Raw genomic sequence first — 23530 nt, 5'->3', positions numbered from 1 at the left:
ACTCGGGAGCTTAAGAACTCAAGTGCTGATGAACACTCTGGTCGCTCGGAGCATGGTTTCCGTCTGTCAAGAGCGGCTACTCTCCTCAAAAGAGCAAGTAAAATTAAAGCACAATTTCTCTCCTTACTATGTATTGCCCTTACACTTTCCCGTTCTCTGCAAAGAAAAGTGTAAACTGTTGTTCAATTAATCCTTTACTGACGAAAGTTTGAAGTACACAGAGTACCATTAACCAGGCATATCTCAATTCCTACCACACATTATTCGGAACTTGCAGATATGCACATCATTACCAAAAATATTGGTCAGGAGGTGAATGCAATATTAACGTTTATTATGCTACTCGGAAAAGGAAAGTTAACCTTTACCGACAGTAGCAGAAGTACAAAGAGTACCTTTATACAGACATATCTCAATTCCTATCAAACATTATTTGAGACTTGTAAATATGCATTTCATTACCAAAACTACTGGTTCGGTAGAGAACGCAATATATATGTTTATTACACTAATCGGTAAAGGTAGTCGCAAATGCAAAGTTTATGTTTAATCAGTAAATTATACTGATCCTGAAAGCTGTAGGCTTGAAGGCTACCCGAGATCAGCGATAATACCTCACCGAAATCCGATATTCAACCGGCAAATGTAAGAACATAGCAGCTATCAAAACTCGGTGTTTACTCGAGCGCCGGCTGAAACAGAATGAGGCTGTCTGCTAAGTAGTTCCTGGTATTCCTGTTAGTGGGTGGGTCCAGTCACCTAAAATAAACTCTGAAGCGTTACCCACGAATTTTTTAATTTAAGCTGCCATGCAAGAGGAAATCTTGCAAACTACAGCTTTGTAATTACTTGGTAAGTTACTTATATAAAATGTAGATATTATATGACATACCTGCTAGTTCTAGATCGTGGAGTTGATGGCTGATCAAGGGGAGAAGCTGTGAAGAATCTATTTGCATCCTGACTATCATCTGAGGTTTGTGTTGCCTCACTACTATCGTTACCCCTGAAAAAGAAAAAAATAGTTATGAAAATAAACTTGATTCTCTAGCATAAATACCATTTGGGTAGCCTGTCAAGCTTCCTTTATGAAAATGATATACAGAACTCTCAAGATCATTTTCAAAGTGCCCAACTAAAACTTCATATTATGAGGCTTTCATTTTCAAGACAAAAGCAGTGTTCCGGTGCATATAAAACCATATTTTACCATCATTCAAAACTAGAATAAATAACAAATACTTTCTCCTTTTCCATGGACTTTTTGTTTATGAGTATTTTTCTCAATTTTAAAAAATATTTAGATAAAATATTAATCAATAAAGAAATTTATATATAATTGTTGGCTGCACGCATGGACAGACATGTCACCTATGGGTAATCATTTTTATGGAAATAACATGGGCTTATTTTTAAGAAAATATATCATATACATTACTGTACTTTACCAAAAATTTAAAATCATAAACATAAAGAAAATAAGAGACACAAACTCTGTCAACACTACTTACCCAGCAACATTAACAACTTGTAAGTGTTGTCATTGCATTAAGTACCACAGAGCACTACAAATTTGTCAGTTTTAAGAGAATACTAAATTTCTGGTAAATATATTGTACAGCAAACAGTACTGCAGCTTATATGGCATTGTACTGACAATAAAAAACATGAGAAAGATATTTGTGCCTTGGGCACAAATATTTGGGCAAACCTACTAGAATGCCTGAGAGTCTATCCCCAGAACCAGACCCCCTGGAATCCATGGTCCAGCCCTGCAGAACAGTTCTGCCTTTGAGGTATCAATCTGATGTCTCTCAGGTCTGAACATTATTGGGTAGTTGATGGTCGTCCTACCACAGTTCCACTACAGGCAGTCCCCGGTTATCGGCGGGGGTTCCGTTCCCGGCAGCGTGACGATAACTGAAAATCGCCGATAACCGGAAATCAGTGATAAAAGCGCCGATCCCCAGCTATCAGCACCGCCGATACATGAAGATCAGCGCCGGATAACAGGAGATTGGTGTCAAAAAAATCCAGTTATCATCATCACTAGACAAGTGCCTTAAAACCGGATCACCAATAACCAGGGACTGCCCGTATTTAGCTTCGGATATAAACCCAATCCCAGCCATGATATCTTTTCCTATTTATCAGGTCCAATAAATTTGACGAAAAGTGGAAAATTCCACATAGTTCAAAGAATTATATAACAATATATGAGACTCTTGGACTTAAACCCGGGAACACATTCCTGGGGTTCACGAGGCCCCCTCACCACCTCAAGGTGGTCCCACATCGAGGGGGGGGGAAGGAAAGGCGTGTGGATTTGCCTTTTTAATGAGACACTACAATCACTCTCAGCCCTTGTAGGGAGAGTGGTTAGTTTGTGCTAGGGTGTAGGAGAATCGGACCCTCTGGGACATTTGCCGTGATTTGTAGGTAAACCTTAAGTGCTTGAACCGGGCATAATGTCTTGTCTGCTAAATTGAGTTTTCTTATCAGAATGGGAAATTTCCTTCTTAAAAGATCCTCATTCTTAGCCAGGAATGATGGGTCACGGGACAATAATTGATGGTCAGCTGTTTGCGTGATGTATCATCCCCGTCTAAGAGAGCCCAGTTCACTCATACGAGTTCCTGATGCTAATGCAATCAAGAAGATAGCCTTTTGTAGCGTGTGAGCCGTGATTGTGTTGGGTCTGCAGAATTGGGGAGTTGATAGAAGTCTAAGCACCTTGTTCAGGGACAAATTAATTAGAAGCTTTTCGGGAGCAGGTCTTTGTAAAGCAAAAGACCGCAGAAGGGAAGTGACTACTTCTATACTAGAGTCAACCCCGAATCCATAAAGCAAGGGTTCTGTTAATGCTGCCTTGTATGCCATAATTGTTGTAACAGCAAGGCATTTGTCTTCAAAAAGGTACAAAAGAAAATTTAAGTGTTTCCATAAAAATCTCAACTGGGCTCTCAGTATGGATATAATCTAACCATATCTTCCATAAGGGCTGGTACTGCCAGATAGGTGATGTCTGTAATTATTACATTTGGTACCTAGCAATGTTGGGTGAGTAATTTTCATGGTAGATATTTAAAAAATCCATAAGTGAAGGTCTTGGCTCAGAAAGGAGGATGAGTGGATGACTTTCTCTCCTACTGTCTGGGATAGAACAGTGGATGGTAGTGGAATTGATCTCTTCGCCTGTTGTTGGCCAATTTGGGGATATTAAGTAAGCTGTTCCTTTTGAAGGTCAGAAATTTGCTCAAAACCTTCGAAATCTGGGAATGGAAGAAAAAGATATATTGTCCTCCATTTCTTCCAGTCTTGTAGGAAGGCATCTCTTGCTATTGCTTGACTATCCAAGTTTGGAGACACATACACAGTACTGGGAGTTTGTGATTCTCGTATGTGGCAAACAGATCTACTTCCGATTGTGGAAGCATGTTGGCTATTAGTTGAAAAGAGTGGTTGTCCAACATCCACTCTGTTGAGGCTGTCATTTTCCTTGGTAGAGTGTCCACTATTGCTCTGACAGACCCTGTGAGGTGAATTGCAGACAAGTACCATTTCCCTTCTTGCACCATCTAGCATTATCATATTGAGAGGAGGTGACTGTGATCTCAACCTCTTGATACAAGACATTGTGCACATGGCTAGACCCACAAAATGTGTCTCTCTTCTGGATGTCTGAGTTTTTTGAGAGACAAAAAGACAGCCATCAGCTCCAGGAAATTGACATAACAATTCCTCAGAGTAACTGACCACCTCCCTGCCACCTGATGATCCTCCCAATGTCCTCCCAACCTGCCAACGAGGCATCTGTGTGTAGTGTCACATACAGACGGAGGGAGGATTCAGGGTAACCTGCTTCACCAGAGATTCCTTCCAGGTCCAAGGCCAAAGTATCTCCCCAACTTTTTTAATCTTTTGATGAGGTCAGTCTTGCATCTTTTTTCTTGCATGCGATAGCAAGAATTTGTTCACAATTTTTAGATGCAATCTGAGTATTGGTTCTATTACTGATGCAAACTGCAGCAGGCCCATCATATAATTGTTGTCTGGAAACTCTGGGCTGTGCAAGGAACCTTTTGAGGACTTGCCTTATTCTGTTTTGAGCATGATGGGGAGAGACAAAAGGCTGTGAAGAGTATTCCAACACAGTCCCTGCCACTGAAAGCATCTGCTGACGTGACTATACAAAACAGTAACTCACTAATGTGTAACCTTATAGCTAGACTATCACTTACTCTATGCCACTGCCTAATCCCAATTATTTATTTCACACTTAATGGTGTGGGTTGCATAAAACGCAATTACCCTAGTATGTAGCCTTAAAGCTAGGCTATCATCTCATCCAGCACCGATTACTATTTCATCTAGTCCTAGTTTACATGGTCTAGGCTAATGATTTAGTCCAATAATGGAATGTTTCATAAAAAGTTATCACTTAACTTAATATAGGTGCTGCCTATATTAAGGCAGTAGTGTACTTAAGGCTTAAGTGTACAGGCTTATATGAAAGGAAAAAATTTTACTAATATGTAGCCTTACAGCTAGGCTACCGATATATTTTGCCCAGATATTGTTATCATCTGATCCTATGGTCCTTGGTCTAAGCTAGGCCACTTTAGGATACATGATCCTAGGTTATAGGCAACAGACAACATCCACTACTAATCTAGTCTAAATTATTCTCACGTACTGCCTAGATTATTGTAGACATCATATAATCTGAAAGGATTTTCTATATTAATGATAAGTTGTCGAACATTTTGTTTTAGTTAAAACATTCTTGAAACAACTTGCATTTTACGAAATTAGCAGAGTAAGAGCCGACCACTGATGGCAAGAAATGTTGGGTTCTGCCTTTGACACGCAAGTTGATTATTAATTCCAAAGGTTTAAAACTAAAACTTTAACTGGAACTTAATATTAACAACTTATCTTGCTATTTTTATGTTTCCATGATCCTTGCCAATGAAATTGGAAAAAAATTTCGAATTTTTTCAGAGCATTGGTAACAATAAACTTCACTGTGTTGACCAAAAAGAGTAATGGGTCTTGGTCTCCACGACGGGCCTGTTGTTGACACTACAGCAGACTGCGCATACGTATTAATCACTTCCTCTTTTAAGCAGGTTTTGATGATGGAAGAACTTGGGTATACATACAGCATCGCTGTAAAGATTTGGGAAAGTGTCCCCTTATCTTTGAGTCCATTATATGCTCCATCAAGTGTTATGGTGTTTATCACTACGACACAATACCCAGCCGTGATACCAGCTTTAAGAGAATTCTCTGACATTAGTTTAGTCACCCATGGAGCTCTGGTAGACCATGGAGGATAACTCCTCGAGGACGAAACAAGTGACCATGCTATCAAAAATAATTATTATTAATAATACAAATATGTCAATACCAAGGACTGGTGACAAGGCATTATCTTGATGAAGCCCTCTCCATTGTGGACTCGTTAATATTCACTTCTAACAGGTTTTGAAGGATCGATGACAAGAGGTATTTGATTTCAACCTTGTGTAGGCTGTCAATAAAACTTAGACTCCCTCAAAAAAGCACCCTATTTTAAAGCATTATTTCTTTTAATCTCAAACTGATGTTTTAACCAGAATTGAAGCAGTTTCCATAAAGCTACAGTATACATATTGAGATATTCTTGGATGTTCCATAATTTCAATTTTTATTTTCTGTTTTCCATAAACTGAAGAACTTTTGGCTACAATTTCTTTTTATATATTAAAAAGCTCATATCTAAAGCTGGACTTAATGGCTTTTCCATATTAGCCTTTACTATTAGCACTGCAAGTCTAATTTAAATTGAACAATAAAAGCTGAGAAATTTAAAGTTTTATCCAAAAAATATTAGTGTTTTGAGATACATGCTTTTAAAGTTTATAAAGCAAGTTGCCAACCAACGTGTACATTACTTGTGTATATCATTTCCACAAGCTACATACTTAAACACCTTTTACGAAGACATCATTTTGGCAACTTCAAAGTTTCTTACTACACAAAACAACTGCTGACCATCCCCTTCCCACCTGGACAGGGCATTGCCATCTCATGGGAGGGTGTCAAACCTGCCCACACTTTGCAATGCTGCCAGGTTATTTTCAGTTCAAGGTACCTTCTGTAGCCTTTGTATTTCTTATTTAATTTTGCATTTTCTTTATGCAGGAAAGCCACCTAAGCTTGGTGAAGCTCTAAACACCAATTCAACGAAATCTGTTCTTAGGGTATAAAAAGTTGTAGTTGAGCACTAATGTTTTTGTAATAAAAATGAGCCGTTTCTTTCCCCAAAACTTTTATCTCCTTGCGATGGGAGACATTTTTGAGTGAAAGCTATCACTGGCATTTTTTAATGAACCCTTTACATACCTTACATAATATTTTTTGGTGGAGATATTTTCATATATTTTCCAACCTTTTATTTTCTCCTTATTTAAGTGATTTTTCCTGTACAAAATTTATATAATTTAGGCTCTTAGAAAATAAACCTCCAATTTCAATCCACCTAGACTATCCAGGATTCCAGATTTGGCATTAACTATGTTAATCTGCATATCTCTAAGTTTAAAATTTCTTCAACACTAAACCCTTTCCCATAAACTGGAGAAAGGTCTAGCAGAGGAAGAGGCTTTCAATAGAAATGGTTGGTGAAGAAGCAACAGGGTAACCAACTCCTTACATTAGGGATAGCAGTGGGGATGAAGCAGAAGAGACCTTACCTATCTGTTCCTCTTCGACAATGTCTGGGGGACACCTCTGGTTTGAAGTGATCACTTTTGAGCATGATGGCATCCTGAGCAGGGCTGCAATTGGGTGGGCTAAATGTAATTTTTGTACGGTAATTGACGCTTAACAACATGGTTGATTCAGGAGTTGTAACCTGGCCTAATCGTGCACGTACTGGATTATCCCCTGAAAGAGAAGGGAAACTAATATAATACATTTCCTTTAACTTGTGTCTAACTTACTTTAACTGAGAAAGCTTTTAAAATACACAATACTCAAAGACCATGCAAAAATATCTGGAATCTTCAGTTGGCTGTAAAATTATGAAATTTCTAAGCGCAAATGACGTACAGCAACATGTCAGAGTCTAAAGACATACCTCAATAAAAGCATCCGTAATACTAATGTTGTGAGCTTAACCTACCCATAAAGGATAAAACTTCTTGACATTACATACTATACTAGTTCACTGGAATAATACATTCACAATGTACACCATTAATCTGATCTAAGGTTGCAAGAAAAGAATGGTATTACTTTCAGAAAAAAAATTAAATTGACTCTTCATAAACCCAACAATTACCTATAATCTAGTTCAATTTTGAGGTCAACAAAATCGTAAAAGCGTAAGTCTCATTAATAAAAAAAAACAAGCCTTGATTCCTCAGTACCTATGACTCATTCACACTCACACAGATCCCAAAAATTTGCCAACTGATTTTCAAAAACTGTTTCCATTTGATTATCAAATTAAGGCATTAATCCTTGATGAAAAACTAATGTTAATGCTTGATTAGTTTATTTGAGTAGAGCAAGCCACTTTTGTTCAGATCTAACTCTCTGGATATTTTGGTAATTTAGAATTTAGCTGCTATTTGGTGGTGTTAAAAGCAGTGGGCTAGTTAATTTTTTAAAGTAATTATTGTTTGATGATAACTTTAGGTTTAGTGTATATAACTTAAAATAAGTTTAAGCTTTGGTGATCTGAATAACTTACCTGTACTCTCCACATTATCTTCTTACTTTGTCTTGGCTTTGGGTGTTATTGACTAGTTCCCATTTACTCAATGAGGAAATGTAGCAGGCCTTCAAAACTTTGGCCCAGAGAAGTCTAACAAACTGCTCATAACCTTCAAACCTTTAACCTCTTCTTTGAGAGACTATGCTTCCCCTCATATAATATTAAAGAATTTCCTGTAATCCTAGAAAGGCAGCCCTCAACAAGCTTGGCTCACAGATCCAGAAGATGGACAAACTGGCTAGAGAGCTACATTTGAGAACCTTGAGAAGGACTTCGCAAAGACAGCACCAAAACAACAATACAATCGAAAGACTGTTAAAGAAATAAACAGTGCAAGGTAATGATTCCTCTCAGGAAAGTAAGAAACGGAACCACACTAAGACATTCATGCACAGTACAGCACACTAAGATATTGATACATGGCACAGAGTGCCGTACAAAGATGGTTACAGTATTACTATGCCTATTCAGTAGATGAAACCTATTCATATGGGACAAGCCTACAGGGGTCATCTGACTTTAAATTCAAGCTTCCAAAGAATATGAGGTTCATTAGGAAGAAGTAAGAGGAAGTAAAGTGAAATACAGAAAGAGCAGATTCCACTTATTAAAGAAGAAAAAAATAAATAAATAGATAAAATGTATTAAAATACAAGAAGAATAGTATTAGGGTAGTAATGCATTGCATTTTTTATTGAACTTCTGAAGTTCCAACTGCACAACATCCTCTGGACGGCTGTTCCACAGTCCAATGTTGTGAGGAATAAAGGACCTCTGTAACTGAGACGTTCGACAGCGAGGCACAATTACTGCACATCAGTGCTGCTGTTCAGCAAATCTGATCGCTCTCAGCAGACAAAGGGGATCAGGGATCAATTGTGAATGTGAAAGATCTCTGTTGGAATAGAACTTATGAAGAGACCTACCACCACAAACCACTCTATCTAAAAGAGATAAATCACTGGCAGAAGCAGACATCCTCACTGGAGAACATATTCCAGTAAAGGAAGTACAAATAACCTAAAACAGGTTAAACTGATTTTATCACTGTTATAACCATATGAGGCCTTATGAACAATACCTAACTTTTGTGCGGCATTTGCCGAAACTTTCATTACATATTTCTCAAAAGTAAGATGTGAGTCAAAAGTTACACCTAGACTAGTTGAAGCTTCACATTCATTCAACAAATTTCCATCCACCTGAAGGGAGGGATAGGGTGGGAAATCTGTACAAGATCTGCTAATCAACAGTTTTTTCATTTTACAGGAGTTCAGCCTAATACCCCACCTACTACACCATTCCCTGATCCAGTCCATGTTCCAACTGAGGCTAAGGGCAGCTTCATTTCTTATGAGTGGAGACTTTGCTACACCCACAAGTGTTGCATCATTGGCATACTGAACAATCTTGTCTTCCAGGCCAACAACCATATCACTTGTGTACATTAAAAATGACAGTGGACCAAGAACACTGCCCTGTGAAACTCCAGACAAAATGGGTCTTGGTTCACTAAAGATCCCATCCACAGCAACTCACTGCTGCATACCTGTAAGGAAATCTTCACATGATCCTAAAACATATCCACCCACTCCAAGATTATGAAGTTTATAAATAAGTGACTTGTGATTTATTAAATCGAAAGCAGCACTAACATCTATTTGAATTACTCTGCACTTGAAACCCTTATCAAGGTTCCCTCACAAATGTCATGTCAAGACTAAAAGAACATCACAGGTACCTAACTGCTTCCTGTATGCATATTGACTATCAGCTAACAATCCTTTAGATTCCACATATACTTATATAGTGGCTTAAAATTTAGTTTTTCAGCAACTTTGGAGAGCACCGGAAGAATAGAGATTGGCCTGTAATTACTGTAGTCTGCAGGTATGCCACTCTTTGGAGCAGGCACTGTATTACTAAGCTTGCACTCACCCGCAAAGGTAAGTACTGCGTCGGCATAAAAATCTGTAGAATCTAGTAATCTTGGAATAAACACACTAGAAACTTTTTAAAAAAACAAAGGGAAGAAACCATCAGGATCTTCCCCACCCCAGTGATCAAGATTATCCAGAATTTTCTTAACATCCCTAGAGCAAAATGCAAATTTTGTAAGAATAGGCTCAGGATGACAAATATCAGGAAGAGGGACATCCTCAGCTAATTGCTTAGCTTCAAAACCTCGATGAAGCAGGCCTTTTTCCTAGGGCCAGTGACCAATCTACCATTGTCTGTTAATAGTGGTGGAGTGGAAGACAAGCCTGACCCAAAGATAGATGATGACAATTTAGTCCATCACGGATGAGGCTGAGCAATTCCTTCAAGTTTCCTCTCCAAAGAATTATCATAATTTCTCTCAGCTGTATGGTAAGCTCTATTCACAGTACGGCGAAACTCAACAAAAATGTGTAATTTTCATTTGAATGATTTTGTTTACATGCGTTGAATTTGGTCTGTGTCATGGTAGGCTCGTCTACGTGTATCATCAAACCATGACTGGCCAATTGTCCTAAATTTGATGACCTTTCTATGGACATATCTTATTGAAACAGCCATCAGCATTTCATTTAGCTTCTCCTTGGGAAGTTCCTCGCTGGGTGAGCGAGTTCCGTTCTCAACTACCACTCTGTTGGTCGAGAGTTCGAATCTCCGACCGGCCAGTGAAGAACAAGAGGAATTTGTTTCTGGTGACAGAAATTCATTTCTCGCTAAAATGTGGTTCAGATTCCACAATAAGCTGTAGGTCCCGTTGCTAGGTAACCAATTGGTTCTTAGCCACGCAAAAATAAATCTAATCCTTCGGGCCAGCCCTACGAGAACTGTTAATCAGCTCAGTGGTCTGGTTAAACTAAGATATACTTAACTTCTCCTTGGGATCAGGATCTAATATAGCAAATGAAATATTAAGTGCTTGACAAGCTTCAATAATGCAATCCCAATTGGCTCTGGATTTCAGCTAGCCCATTTTTCCAATGGTGGAATTAGGAACATACTGATTGACAATTATGTCCATCTCAATAGTGCAATGATCAGAAGTGCCTATATATTCACAGACCTTCGACTACACAACAGCTGGAACATTTGTGAACATGAGGTCTAATCTATTACCAGAAGTGTGCATGGGTTCCTCAATTAGCTGGACAAAATCAGAGGATACACAGAAATCAAGAGGAGACCAGCCTTGTTGATCTGTGGAATTTGAATTTAGCCACTCACTCTGCTTTGCATTACAGTCTCCACAAATAATGAATGAAGCTTTTGTAACGTAATGGTTTTAATACAATGATGACAGGTAGTGTAAAGAAAAAAAAAAAGGCAAAATATACAAAGATACTGAGACATTAATATGGAAGTTGAAGACTGTTACAATGATGAAACATGGCAAAAGTAGAACCAGGATGAAAATAAAAGCAACAAGGGCTAAGATAATGATGTCAAGTACATAGCTCGAAAAACAAGTGTCAGCAATACTAAAATAATGAAACAGTGAAGAATACTACAATAACAATCAAAGGCAAAGAACAATAAAACACGAAAAAGAACTAGCGCCAAGATGAACGTAAATGGCAATAAATGATCACATGCTTATGAGCAATCATGAACAGCATTAGTCATCACATATGGGCTCCTCACAAAATGAGATGCCAAACTAGCACCTAGGCACCTTAATGAAACAATATGACATTTAGATAACTTACTGAAAGCATAGTACTGTATAGTCATACTCACACAAAAAATTCTCTATGGTTAGCACCAATTATTCATAAAATGAAAATGAAACTGCAGGGAAAACATGCTCTTACCTAAACATTCATAATTAGGTTCCCCAAGGTAAACCCTGTAGCATATTATGAAGGAATCTGCTCCTTGTCTAAATGAGAGCTTGTAAGCAGGTGTGATTCTTGTCACTGCAATCAAAGACTTCAGCAGCACCTGTTGAAAATGGAGTAAAACGCAATGGATAAGAAATGTGCAGCAAACAATGTTCAACAACGAAGAAACTTTTTACTTCCAGGTCTTGTTTCTTGCTCTATTTACAGCAGCAGCTTCTGATAAAAAGCTCCTATGTCAGCACTGACATGTAGTAAGTATTTTCTACCAGGTAGTTTCAGTGTTATTGAAAGCTGAATATGAAATTTTTAAAATAATTTGTATTTTTCATAACATACAAGCCTGAGGTCTTTACATATGGGAATAACTTTCAGTGAGCTGGAAATCCAGCCATTAAACTTTTGCAAGGTGGTTATGGTAATAGTTAACGGTGGTAGGGGCGGAAGTACCACCCACCAAGTCGGTGAGCATTCAGTTCTACACAGTCTACCTTTTGGCCCAAGTAAGAGAATGGGGGGTGGTATAAGTGGGCCCTTTATATAAAGACCTCAAGTTTGTATGTTAGGAAAAATACAAATTACTTTAAAAATTTGTCATTTGTTCATACATGAATACAAACCCTCGGTCTTTACATATGGGAGACTTACTTTTGGAGGGAGGATTCTGAGTAAATCTCTGAACTGACTGGTAGTTCAGCTCATTTGGGTACTCTCTTCCTGTTCATGAAAGAGCAAAGAAAGGAGACCATACCTCTGATCTATTGAACAAGAGAGATGTTCAACCATCAGACTTCTGGGCATTTCAAATTAATGGAATGTAATATCCTGGATTCGATAAGGTTTGGATGAACCCAGTGTTGGAAACTGTAAAGCTAAGAATGACCAATTGGTTTGCTCATAGTCAGCTCTCCTCTCCCCTTGCTAGAGAGAAGGAAGGATTTGCATCTACTAATCCAAATAGAGCTAGATTATAGATAGGATATTCTGTCATCTAGATCACCTGGATGCACGCCAGTCCAGCACGACAGCTCGTTCACTGTTCCTCTGCCCACTGGCAGAGGAGGAAGACTGGAGAAAGGGGGGAGGCCAGTCCCACAAACACCTTCTCCTTGCAGCTGCACACCTCAGGTGAGATGCAACCTGTCCCTCAAGAGCTGGGTGAACGTCATTGAGCATCCACCATAGGATCCAAGGAAAAGAGTCTGAGGATCTATGGGCAACATCCCAAGGTAAAAGGAGATGAATATGATCTGCACACAATTACATTCCATCCTAATACTTGACTGACAGGTTCTTCCTGAATGTGATGGACAGACTGATGCCTCTGACTTCGAAAGATTTGGCCCTAAACGTACTAATGTCCACCAGGAAGTTGCGGGGTACACTCGTCTAATCCTCCCACCAGTCAGAGAAATTACTTTCTGAACACTGTTTCTCAGCAAACTCAGAGCTAACGAACAAGTCGTTGGCATTGGGTTGAAAGTATAGTCCTTATGGAGGCAACATAAACATCATACTGTCACTGGCACCGCAGGACCATACAAGTGGGATAATCCATCTCACTGATCACCTTTTAAACATGTAGAATGACAAAAGGCGTAAGCTTCCAGATATAAATGGGTACCAAAGTTGTCTTACTTTATTCAAAGGTGCGAGAAGACAACAGAACAGCCCCAACTTCAGTAAGTCAAGAAATGGACTATGATCAAGCTTCTTCAGAGGCTGAACGAATTCCCAGAAGTCAAGGTGCCAAGATCAACTGTCCATATCTCCTGACTTCAGCGAATAACTGTTGTAATTATATCCATCTTGCTTGGGATGTATGGTTAGACACTGTACTGAATGTTCTTCTGTCTGCTTGCGTACCTGCACTGCAACAGAGTAGATGAAAGGACACTAGGACCTTTTGTTGACAATGGCACTACCGTGGTGTCGTTGATATCACACCAAGGGGTGTCTATTTTGGATCTTGAGACTCTTGAAAGTCTAAAAAGAACTGAGCCTAAGTTACAAGAAAAGAAGTATAGGAGCCTGCCATCCTGGTCAATGTTCCAATGAATGAAAAACCTCTGGAGGAGGACGGTGGAACCATGGCACTATTTTGGTGGTGTTGCTATCAAAGAAGTTCCTATTCGGACATTGAGACTCCTGAAACTGCCTTAAGATCCACATAATATTCTCTCCTCGGGTTGTGGATCAACTGGTAACTGCAGCAGCAGCAGCTACTGCTTACAATTCCCACTCCTCACAGGAGGAGTGTAACCACATCAAGTCAAAAGAATTGGAGCTCCCAGACACCCCTTCTTGACTGAGTAGGAACCAAAAACAAGTTGTCTGAACTTAGTTTGGAAATTAGTTTGGGGGTGTTGATGATCTCCCGAAGAATCAGGCAAAATGAAAGGAAATTGCATGCCCAAGACTTGACTCATGGATGCAAAAGATGCCTCCTGAGAGCCAACAGCATCTGAAGTTTCTAGGAGGTCACTTATCCAAGTACTGACTAGTCCTAACACTTCTAAACATGGACGTGATAGACGTCTCCTAGATGTCAACAGAATCCAGTGCTCCAAGAGGTCACCTATCCGAGTATGGAACTGACCGAAACATTGCTAACTTCGTTGATCGTCCGATCAGAGGTATTTTCAATGTGGCCTGGTCGATGGCTGTTATGCCCATGGTCCACAGAGACAGCGCTGAATAGTACAGTAAAGCCCCTGTACTCGCAGTCTCACGATTCGAGGACTCACCTATTCGTGGATTTCTCTATGGAACATATATACGCATTATTTGCTGAAAATTCACCCATTTGCAGTATTTTTCACTGAGAAATATTCACTAATTACTGAATTTTCATGACTAAATGCACTTTTTGTGATAAAACTATCAAAATGTTCAGGTACCTAGGTAGTGCTCAAGTTATGATAATTCACCTTACAATAATTCAATGGGGGTAAGCAATTACAGTAAAGCCCCCGTATTCACGTTCTCACGATTCGCGGACTCACGTATTAACGGGTTTCTCTGTGGAACATATCTATCCATTATTCGCGGAAAATTCGCCCATTCGCGGTATTTTTCACTGAGAAATATTCACTAATTACTGTATTTTCCTATAACTTTTATGAATAAATGCACTTCTCTTGTGTTTAAACTATCAGAATGGGCAGCTCTAAGTGTTTTTAGAAGGTTTTAAGTATTTGCGGATTTTAGCTCTTCGCGGGGGGGATATGCATCCCCCGCGAATACGGGGGGTTTCACTGTAATATAGATACAACAATATTTACAAAATATTTTTAAATTTCCTGCGGGCGCAGGCAGCAGCGTACAATCAGGCAGTGACAGAGACCAAATTACAATAGACCACCTTCTTTTCATCCATCTCTTTATCCCATCCTCTAGTTAAAAAGGTAAAAGAGAATGATAAAAGTATTGTTAGTAACGTTATACTCTTGCATAAATGCGTACAGCCATAAACAACCGAATGAGAAACTGTTGTTTTGCTTATAACCAAATCAGATAACAACAGCCGCTTTGCTTGTATTTCAATCATCATATGGTAATAAAAAATTACCGTAGTTATAGTATAAATGAAGTTAAGTAGAATAGGACTGATATATTTTTACATTATACCCTTATTCGGTATGGATAAAAGATCGATGAGGAAATATACTGCTTAATTTAAGCTGCAAGTTGTAGCTGAAGCTGAGAAAACAATGTTCAAGCTGCTAATGACTATAAATTATCATGCATCAGAAACATGGATGAAACTTGACCGTAATTAAAATTGGAAAGAAAGCATTTTAATCAAAACTACTGGGCATGAAAGAAATCATATTGCTTCTATTTTTACGCAGATAAAAGATAAATACATAAGCTCGTATTATGATGAAATCAAGCGAAAATAGCGAATGTAACCTTGATTCTTTTTTACACAAAACAAAAATGCTCCCAAATGGCCAACGTCATCTATTAACGAAAAAAATAGCTAACTTAATTTCACAACGAGATGTGTTTAAGTTATAATTTGACTTCAAAACACTTTGTGTAACGAAAAATAACCTTGTCCCATACAAATAAAGTATCTAGAGATTCATTTACGCTAACTAGAAAAGCACTCTAAACTGAGTTAAATGCGGCAAAATAAACTTATGCATAATCGATTTCCAAACCAAAACATTGATCGCTATGATCGCATTTATAATACAAATTGCAATATAAGAATATATATACAATATTATTGGATACAGTGAGTTAAAGCATAACATTTTAAAAGATCCACGGAAAAGATGCATACAGTATTCGTTTTGTTGATGTTTGCATACAGTAGTACGATACAATATGAATATTGAGTAAAGTATAATGTAGGCTATGCTACAGTATATGTATACAATATACCCTAGTGTAGGTTAAGCTAATTCTTATTTGTTATTCAATTTCTCTTTGTACAGGCAGTCCCCGGTTATCGGTGGGGGTTCTGTTCTGAGGGTGTGATGATAACCGAAGCTGTCGAAAACTGAAAATCAGCGATTTTCGGGGCTTATTGGTGCTGAAAAGCGCTGATTTTCAGTTGTCGGCGCCTGTTAAATATGTATCGGCGCCAATAAGCAGAAACCGGTGATATTTGGCGCCGAAAATTGCAGATTTTCGTCACTAGAAAAGTCCCATAAAATCGGATCACCATTAACCGAGGACTGCCTGTATTGAATTATCATAAGTCACTGTGCATGAACCTACAGAATTAGCTAATATTAATAATTGCTATACCGTGTACATATAGAGTATACTTTATAGAGTAGGCTAGGCTATCATGTATGTATAGATGGTACTGAATACCCTAGTGTAAGCTAGGCTATATTTGAGATACGATTTTTCCAACAAACGATGGGTTTTTTGGAACCTAACCCCATCGTAAGTAGTTTTTTTTGCGTGCTTGAACTATCAAAATAGGCAGTTCTAAGTGTTTTTAGAAGGGTTCTAAGTATTCGCAGATTTTAGCTATTCACAGGGGGGTGTGGTACGCATCCCCTGCGAATATGGGGGGTTTACAGTGTAATATCGCAGGTACAGTGGTGCACCAAGATAATGGACCATGGTATATTGTACTTCCAGATATATCAGTGCGAAATGGAAATATCAATTTGAGGGTTTTTGCCTCTGGATCGAGCGCTGAACTGTTTTTTCAAATGCGGAGCCAAAAGGAATGCTGGGAGTTTGAGTGAGGGAGAAAGCACATCACCCACACATGAATACATGTTTATGCTTACAGTACACAGTAATTTCACTTTACAATGCAGTGGACCCCAGTATAAAAGCTTAGGTACCACAACCCCATGAATTTGAGGCAGTCCCCGGTTTACTGACGGGGTTCCGTTTGCCATCGAAAATCGTCAAAAATCATAAGAAAACATGAATGCTTTGGGTGCATTGAAAACGAAAACTGCATTATTATTGAGTTTTACATCAAAATAACCTTCAAATTATGATTATTCTGCCGTTTTGGGGCCATATTTCTTCCGTCGGATCGGCGTCTGTCCAACTCGAACATGCGCCGTAAGCCAGGAAATAATTTCTGATGAATATATTTGAAAAGCGCCATCGAACGTCGTAAACCGCAGTAAACCGGGGACTGCCTGTATATGGAACCTCTCTAAAACACTTATAGCTTCGTATTTTAATAGCTGGAACATCAATTATGCCTCTAAAAACACTTGTAACTGCTTATTTTTATGCTATTTTTGTAACTAAAAACATTTTTTATGATAAAAAGTGTATTTAGTCACACAAAAAAACATGAAAATACAGTAATTGGTGATTATTTTTTGACGAAAACATCCGCGAATTACCAAATTTTCTGCGATTTATTGAAAAATTGCGCCACAGAAAAAACCCTGAATAACTGAATCCGCGATTGCTGAACTGCAAATATGTGGGGGTCCACTGTACTGTATTGTATACTGTCCTGCAGTTCATATTAACCTGTTAAGCGTAATTATGAGAGATGTTGCTCCCGTATCATCGCATTTCCTAGCTAGCAAAGCAGTCAGTTGGTCTATGCTAATTTTTATGCCTTTTTATGTGTTCTTTTTTATATTGATATTGACTTTGGTATAAAGATTTTAGGATAATAATAACGTAGAATAAGAAAAGACGAAAGAATTTATTTTGCATTTTTATATCCTAAAGATTATAAGCATGAAATATCAAAAGGAAAAAATGACAACTTTTGAATACCATTCCCTGAAACACAGAGCCAGCAGATTAATGAATTGTTTAATTTCATTTTCATTTGTTTCATACCATTTTAGCGCACTTGATATTGTAGGCAAACTTTCTTGATATTCATCTAGAAACTGGATGGAAAATCTGTTCGTTACTGCTAGCTACGTGCTCCACATCTTTGTCATCAAAAAACTTCTAAAAAAAAAAAACTCCACACAGTTTCCCTTATCCTGAACACTAAATTTCACACCTTTGGCCTTTGGGTGAACAAAGAGTAAAGAGAACTCCACTGGGTTTCCTTTATCTTGAACAAAAAGTTTGTGGAATCTGCAGCAGAGAGATCTGCAGAGAGAGAGAGAGAGAGAGAGAGAGAGAGAGAGAGAGAGAGAGAGAGAGAGATTTTTGTGCTGATTATGGAAAAGGCATCATTATATCCTTTTATCGTAGTCATCATCATTCTCTGCAGTGAGTAGTGATAATATCTCTTCAGGCAAAAGATTTTTCTTTTGCTTTAGATCACTCAGTATGGGGGTATAAATAGGATCAAACAAAAAGAAATCAGTTGTTTATCAATGAACACCAGAAGTGTAGTGGGAGGTGGAGGTCATTCTCCTCTTGTCAGACTGTCAAGACTGTCTTTCCCTTAAAAAAAAGTTGCCATTTACCACTAATTTAGCTCATAGTTTTATCAATTGATGTTCCTACAATTTGTATAAGAGGGAAGAGCATTTCAGACCAAATTTAGTAGCACACCAACCTTGATAAACGTAGGGTGTGTTACTCCGTTGAAGGCGGTGTGACTGGGATGCAGCTGATCAAGATATGCCGTCAGTGATGCTTAACAGGTTAATAATAAGGCTTTTATCTTACTTTACGGGTACTGTTTGTTTGTATAAATATACTTTATAGCAAAAAAAAAAGAAAACGGAACGACTGCAACACTATGAGAAAAACAATTAACTTGATTAGTTGTCACACTTCTGTAAGACATTTATTTGTTTTGTATTAAAGATTGATTTAATTTGTATTTGCTGTGTTTATGCTAATATAAATATTTTAAAATTAGTAAATCATTGTTATAAGCACTTTAGGGGTGTATATACTTAAGAGTAACAGTTTTAGGAGGGTACTGTAAGACCATTTTGGGTGTTTTTGGATGATGGTTTGGGACGTATTTTTGTTTGAAATGATATAAAATTGTTTTAATATAATAATTTAAAGTATATTTTTCTTTGAACTATTAAATTAGGCAGTGAACTGTTAAAATAAGCAGTTATAAGCATTTTACAGTAGTTTAAGGAGTACAGGGTATAAATATACCTGTACTTTACAGCAAAACTCGAATTCACTTATATATACAATATATTGGAGTTTCTTTTATAGCAGTGTAGGCTCTGATGCTTCAATCCATTATCTCGGTGAGCTACTGGATTGCTAGCGAGAGAACCTGTATTTCCCGAGTCCCTCCAGCTCTACAATATCTGAAAAGCTCAAAACATTACAAATTTCATGTTCTAATAATTTTCAGAATATATCAGCCTTCCCTAGCACTGTGAAGGAATAAAACGCTCTGAAAAAGACGAAGCAGTGTTGTAGAGTCATAAGTGGAGGTGAGAAACCAGTTTAAGTGCATTGCCTTGGCAATGTAAAAACCAGTTTGACCACTCTCAAGGTTAATAAAATTGCAGGGGTGCGTTACATCAGAATGAACAACTATACCAGAAAACTGAATATGCAACACACAAAGGTGAAATGACAAATTTTACAAGCAATTTGTATTTTTCCTAACTATACAGCACAAACCTGAGGTCTTAATAATATAATAGGAATTACCTTGAGTGCAGCCATTTAACTTTAAACCAGACCGGGGAGCAGAGTCTCCAGTGCTGGTTTGGGGTACTCGAGGTTTCTGTGAAACCCGAGTACCCGAAGAGGCTCGATCCTGCTTGGAGGTTTGAGCACTTGAAACCCCTAAATCACATCCAGGACGGTCATCGGGAGCACCCTCTACCCACATGTCCGAAGAGACACGGGAAGAGGTAGACACAGCACCAGTCTTGGAAGAAGACTTCCCAGAACTGGTTTTGAGTGCACGGGTCTTGTAGACTTGGGTATTCGAGGTCCCCGAGACATGAGACCTCAGCAAGGTCCGTGATATGGCCCCCAAATTCAGACGGGAGAGCCAACTAGAGATCCCTCTGCCTACCCTGTGAAGGGAGGCAGCCCCTTAAAAGCCGCGAGGCGGGACTTCCTCGCTCAGGGAAGGAGGAGAAAGCAACCTCCTTCTTCCACTGGCAAGCATCAGAAGAAGATGGAGAGGTGGCGGCAGCAGATGAAGACGAAGACAGAGACAAAGATGACACCTTGTGACTCCTCTGGGAAAACTCCGGAGCCACCCTGTGTTCTCTCTACCACTCGAGTGTACAACTGGTTTGGTCCACAGATCAAATCCAGAGTATATTCTTCTGTGGTTGGGAAAGAATGGAAGCGTGAATGTTTCCAGTCTTGAACCCACAACTATCTGATACCCAGTGGGTGGTCATCAATTCTATTGATGACAGCCATAGGGGTCAGGGAGAGTGAACATAATCACATGAATGTGAAGGTAGCTATCCCTGGGTGAGCCAGTCTGTTCTTATGAATGTGAACGAGGGATGTCGTGGGAAGAGCAATCGTTCACACACAGGTGTGGACTCTACTAACCTGGCGACATGCTAAACTGTATAGTCTTCTTCGAAGTTGTTCATGGTCTCTTCCCCAAGATCATTGAGCTGAGAGATCAACCACACAATCTTTGGGTAGTAAGGTTAGAGCGATCATCAGTTGCTGTGTATCAGGTGACTGTGTCCTGAATACAAGTACCCTCTCCCTTCAGGTCGCGGTACCCTCACCTACACCAGTCCGTGGAACTCCCTGATACTGGCAAAGATAACTCGTGGTTTCTAAGAGACCAAATACGCAGGTCTCTGGAAGACTGCACACCTGAAGCTCCTGAATCATGAATCCATCATACATCAGTTGCTTCTACTACCCGAGAATTCAAGGAACTTGAGCAGAGGTGTGCTCTATACCAGCCCTCAGAATGATCCATGGCATTGGTAAAGGGTAGCTTCAGATTTCAAAGAAACCAGAGTACCCAAGGTAATGCGAGTCCTGCTCGAGACTCATGTACCTGAAGCTCCCGAGTCACAATTAGATTGATCGTCAGTTGCTTTCTCTACTTGCGTGTCCGAAGAAACTCAAACAGAAGATGGATTATACCAGTCTGTGGAGGTATCCCCAAGATGCTGGTAAATGTAACTCAGGGTTTCAAGGAAATCCGAGTACCCACGGTGATGTGAGTTCCATTTGAGACTCGCGCACCTGGAGCTCCCGATTCACGACTAGATCGATCATCAGTTGCTCTCTCTACACGAGTGTCCGAGGAAACTTGAGCAGAGGCAGGATTATACAGCCTGTGGAGGTAATACTGGTAAGGTAACGAAACCCGAGTACCCATGGTGACGCGAGCCCCATTCAAGACTTGCACCCCTGGAGCTCCTGATTCACAGATCGATCTTCGGTTGCTTCCTCTTCCCAAGTGTCTGAAGAAACACAGGCGGAAGTGCATACTAGTCTGGGAAAGAGACTTCCTGGAACTAGTACAGGTGCCCCAGTTTACCTCTGCAATGTGTCACATCTGAGGAAACCCACACACCTGGTGCTCCCATGTTGCAGGGTCTTGCAAGACCCAATTCATGGTCTGAGTCAAGCCATGGGTTCAGAGAAAACCCGAGCAACAGATGCTTGCATACCTGTGATGAATCAGAATGAGCAATCAACAACATACAGTACAATGTAATACAGTAGGTATTGCTAGCAAGAGGACCTGTATTTCCCTAGTCCCTGGAGCTCTACAATATCTGAAAAACCAAAACACGTCTCTCTCTCTCTCTCCATGGCCATAAGCAAAGTGCAGTGTATACCTACTGGTGGGCGGGGCTCCCACCTGTAGTCGGTAGTTACCTACATACTCCATCACCTTGTTTAAAAAATTGGCCAGTCTCCAGTTGTGCTGGAGGTAATTCCTATTATAAAAACTGAAAGGATTGAATTTTGTGTAGGAATAAATAAGGGTTGGATTTACATTATACCATATAAGAGCATATTCTCCAGATATAATCAAATACTACTGTAACACTAATGTATATCATGAAAACATAACATAAACAAACGAATCAGTCGAACGGCACGAACAGACAGAAGAGCGACATGTCTCTCACACTCCACGGAAAAAAGCAAAATGAATGCATACCGACTGGGTGGGCGGGACTCCCACCCGTAGGTGGTAGTCAACTACATATTTAACTATCTTGTTTAAAGTTAAATGGGCCGTCTCCAGCTGAGCTGAAGCATATTCCTATGTAAAGACCAATGGTTTGTATTTTGTGTAGGAAAAAAAAGTTTAATACTGCCTGGCAACTGTTATGCTGTGTCTGAGATTTTAGACAATACAAAATGAATCATGTCGCCCCAGACTTGAGCATGAATGTACCAGCTGTAAACAGGAGCATTAATATCTTCATGTTTTGATTGTTTTATCCTTTCCTTCTTACCTTTAAACTTGCCTGTTGTACTCCAAGATTGGTTTTTCCATATTCTTCACATAATAAGGAAACTTACATTTTGCTTTCTGTTGTATTGTAAAACACCAACATCTTGCTCGTGAACTCCTCACATAAAAGGTGCATTGAAAGATTCCTTGCAATCCCTTCCAGTATTTTCAGCTTAGGACTGATGCTTACCACTTTAATAACATAAAGTAAATACAAAAAGCCCCACAATGTCTACCCACTGGCTGAAAAGCTAGAACCACCAGGCCAGGTCACCTAATTTCTTTATACAGAGGGCCATTCTATAAGTATTATAAACAATAACAAAACTGGACAAGATGAATATTCATATAAATGTGTGAAGATCAGAAACCAAGACTAAGGAAGCTATGTAGTGAAAACCTCTAACATAAACTTAACTGAATTACAAGGATGATACTGGATCACAGGATGATGCTGTGGGATTTGTTGCTTGTGGTATTAATAATAGTTATAACAAAAATAAGATTACTAGTGTGTACAGGCAGTCCCCAGTTATCAGAAGGGGTTCCATCCCCGGCCGAGCACCGCTAGCCGAAAAGTGTCCATAAACCACTTACCGACACCGATAAGCTGCTTTACAGCGCTGCTAACCAGGTATTGGTGCCGATAAACTGTTTACCGACTCTGAAAAACTGCCTACCGAAGCCGATAAACCAATTACCAGCCCCGAAAATTGCTTACCAACGCTGAAAATCTGGTTAACAACATTGCCAGCCAAGCGCTGTAACACCAAAACATCAATAACCGATGCTACCGATAAGTGGGGACTGTCTGTATTGTTACCTTGTAAATTTGTTACTCATTACTTTAGTTACTAATGACTTGATTAATTGGAGGTCTTATGAGGTTAATTTACTAGCACCACATCATCAAACCCACTAATTGCTAGAAGCACAGCCTACCATAACCTAAGGGCTGGTTGACTGCAACTTTCTTGGAGACCAAATAAGGGGATAATGTAGATGTAACAGATTTTTTAATTTATACTCTGTATGCTGAGTTTCCTATGTTCGCATGCAAAGACACCAGAAGCTTCCCATTTTTTTTGTAATTCTTTTGAGTGGGGACTCAGTGTC

The 23530-nt window shown here is 39.2% G+C and overlaps 1 protein-coding gene across 2 annotated transcripts in view; it reads right to left on the bottom strand.

Annotated features, from left to right (window-relative positions):
- The window catches only part of Atg13 (Autophagy-related 13), an 81224-nt gene that overhangs the window by 27926 nt on the left and 29768 nt on the right, over positions 1 to 23530 (bottom strand). For both annotated transcript variants that reach the window (XM_067126484.1, XM_067126485.1), the window contains exons 4-6: positions 11575 to 11704; positions 6741 to 6933; positions 893 to 1006 (exon numbers count right to left, since the gene is read on the bottom strand). In XM_067126484.1, the coding sequence (XP_066982585.1) occupies positions 893 to 1006; positions 6741 to 6933; positions 11575 to 11704 (437 nt within the window). The remainder of the gene's footprint in view (positions 1 to 892; positions 1007 to 6740; positions 6934 to 11574; positions 11705 to 23530) is intronic.

Source organism: Macrobrachium rosenbergii, chromosome 24 (assembly GCF_040412425.1).
Source record: "Macrobrachium rosenbergii isolate ZJJX-2024 chromosome 24, ASM4041242v1, whole genome shotgun sequence".
NCBI classification, from domain to species: domain Eukaryota; kingdom Metazoa; phylum Arthropoda; class Malacostraca; order Decapoda; family Palaemonidae; genus Macrobrachium; species Macrobrachium rosenbergii.
Note: the sequence above shows the minus strand (reverse complement) of the source record. Positions and strands in the feature narration are given on the sequence as shown.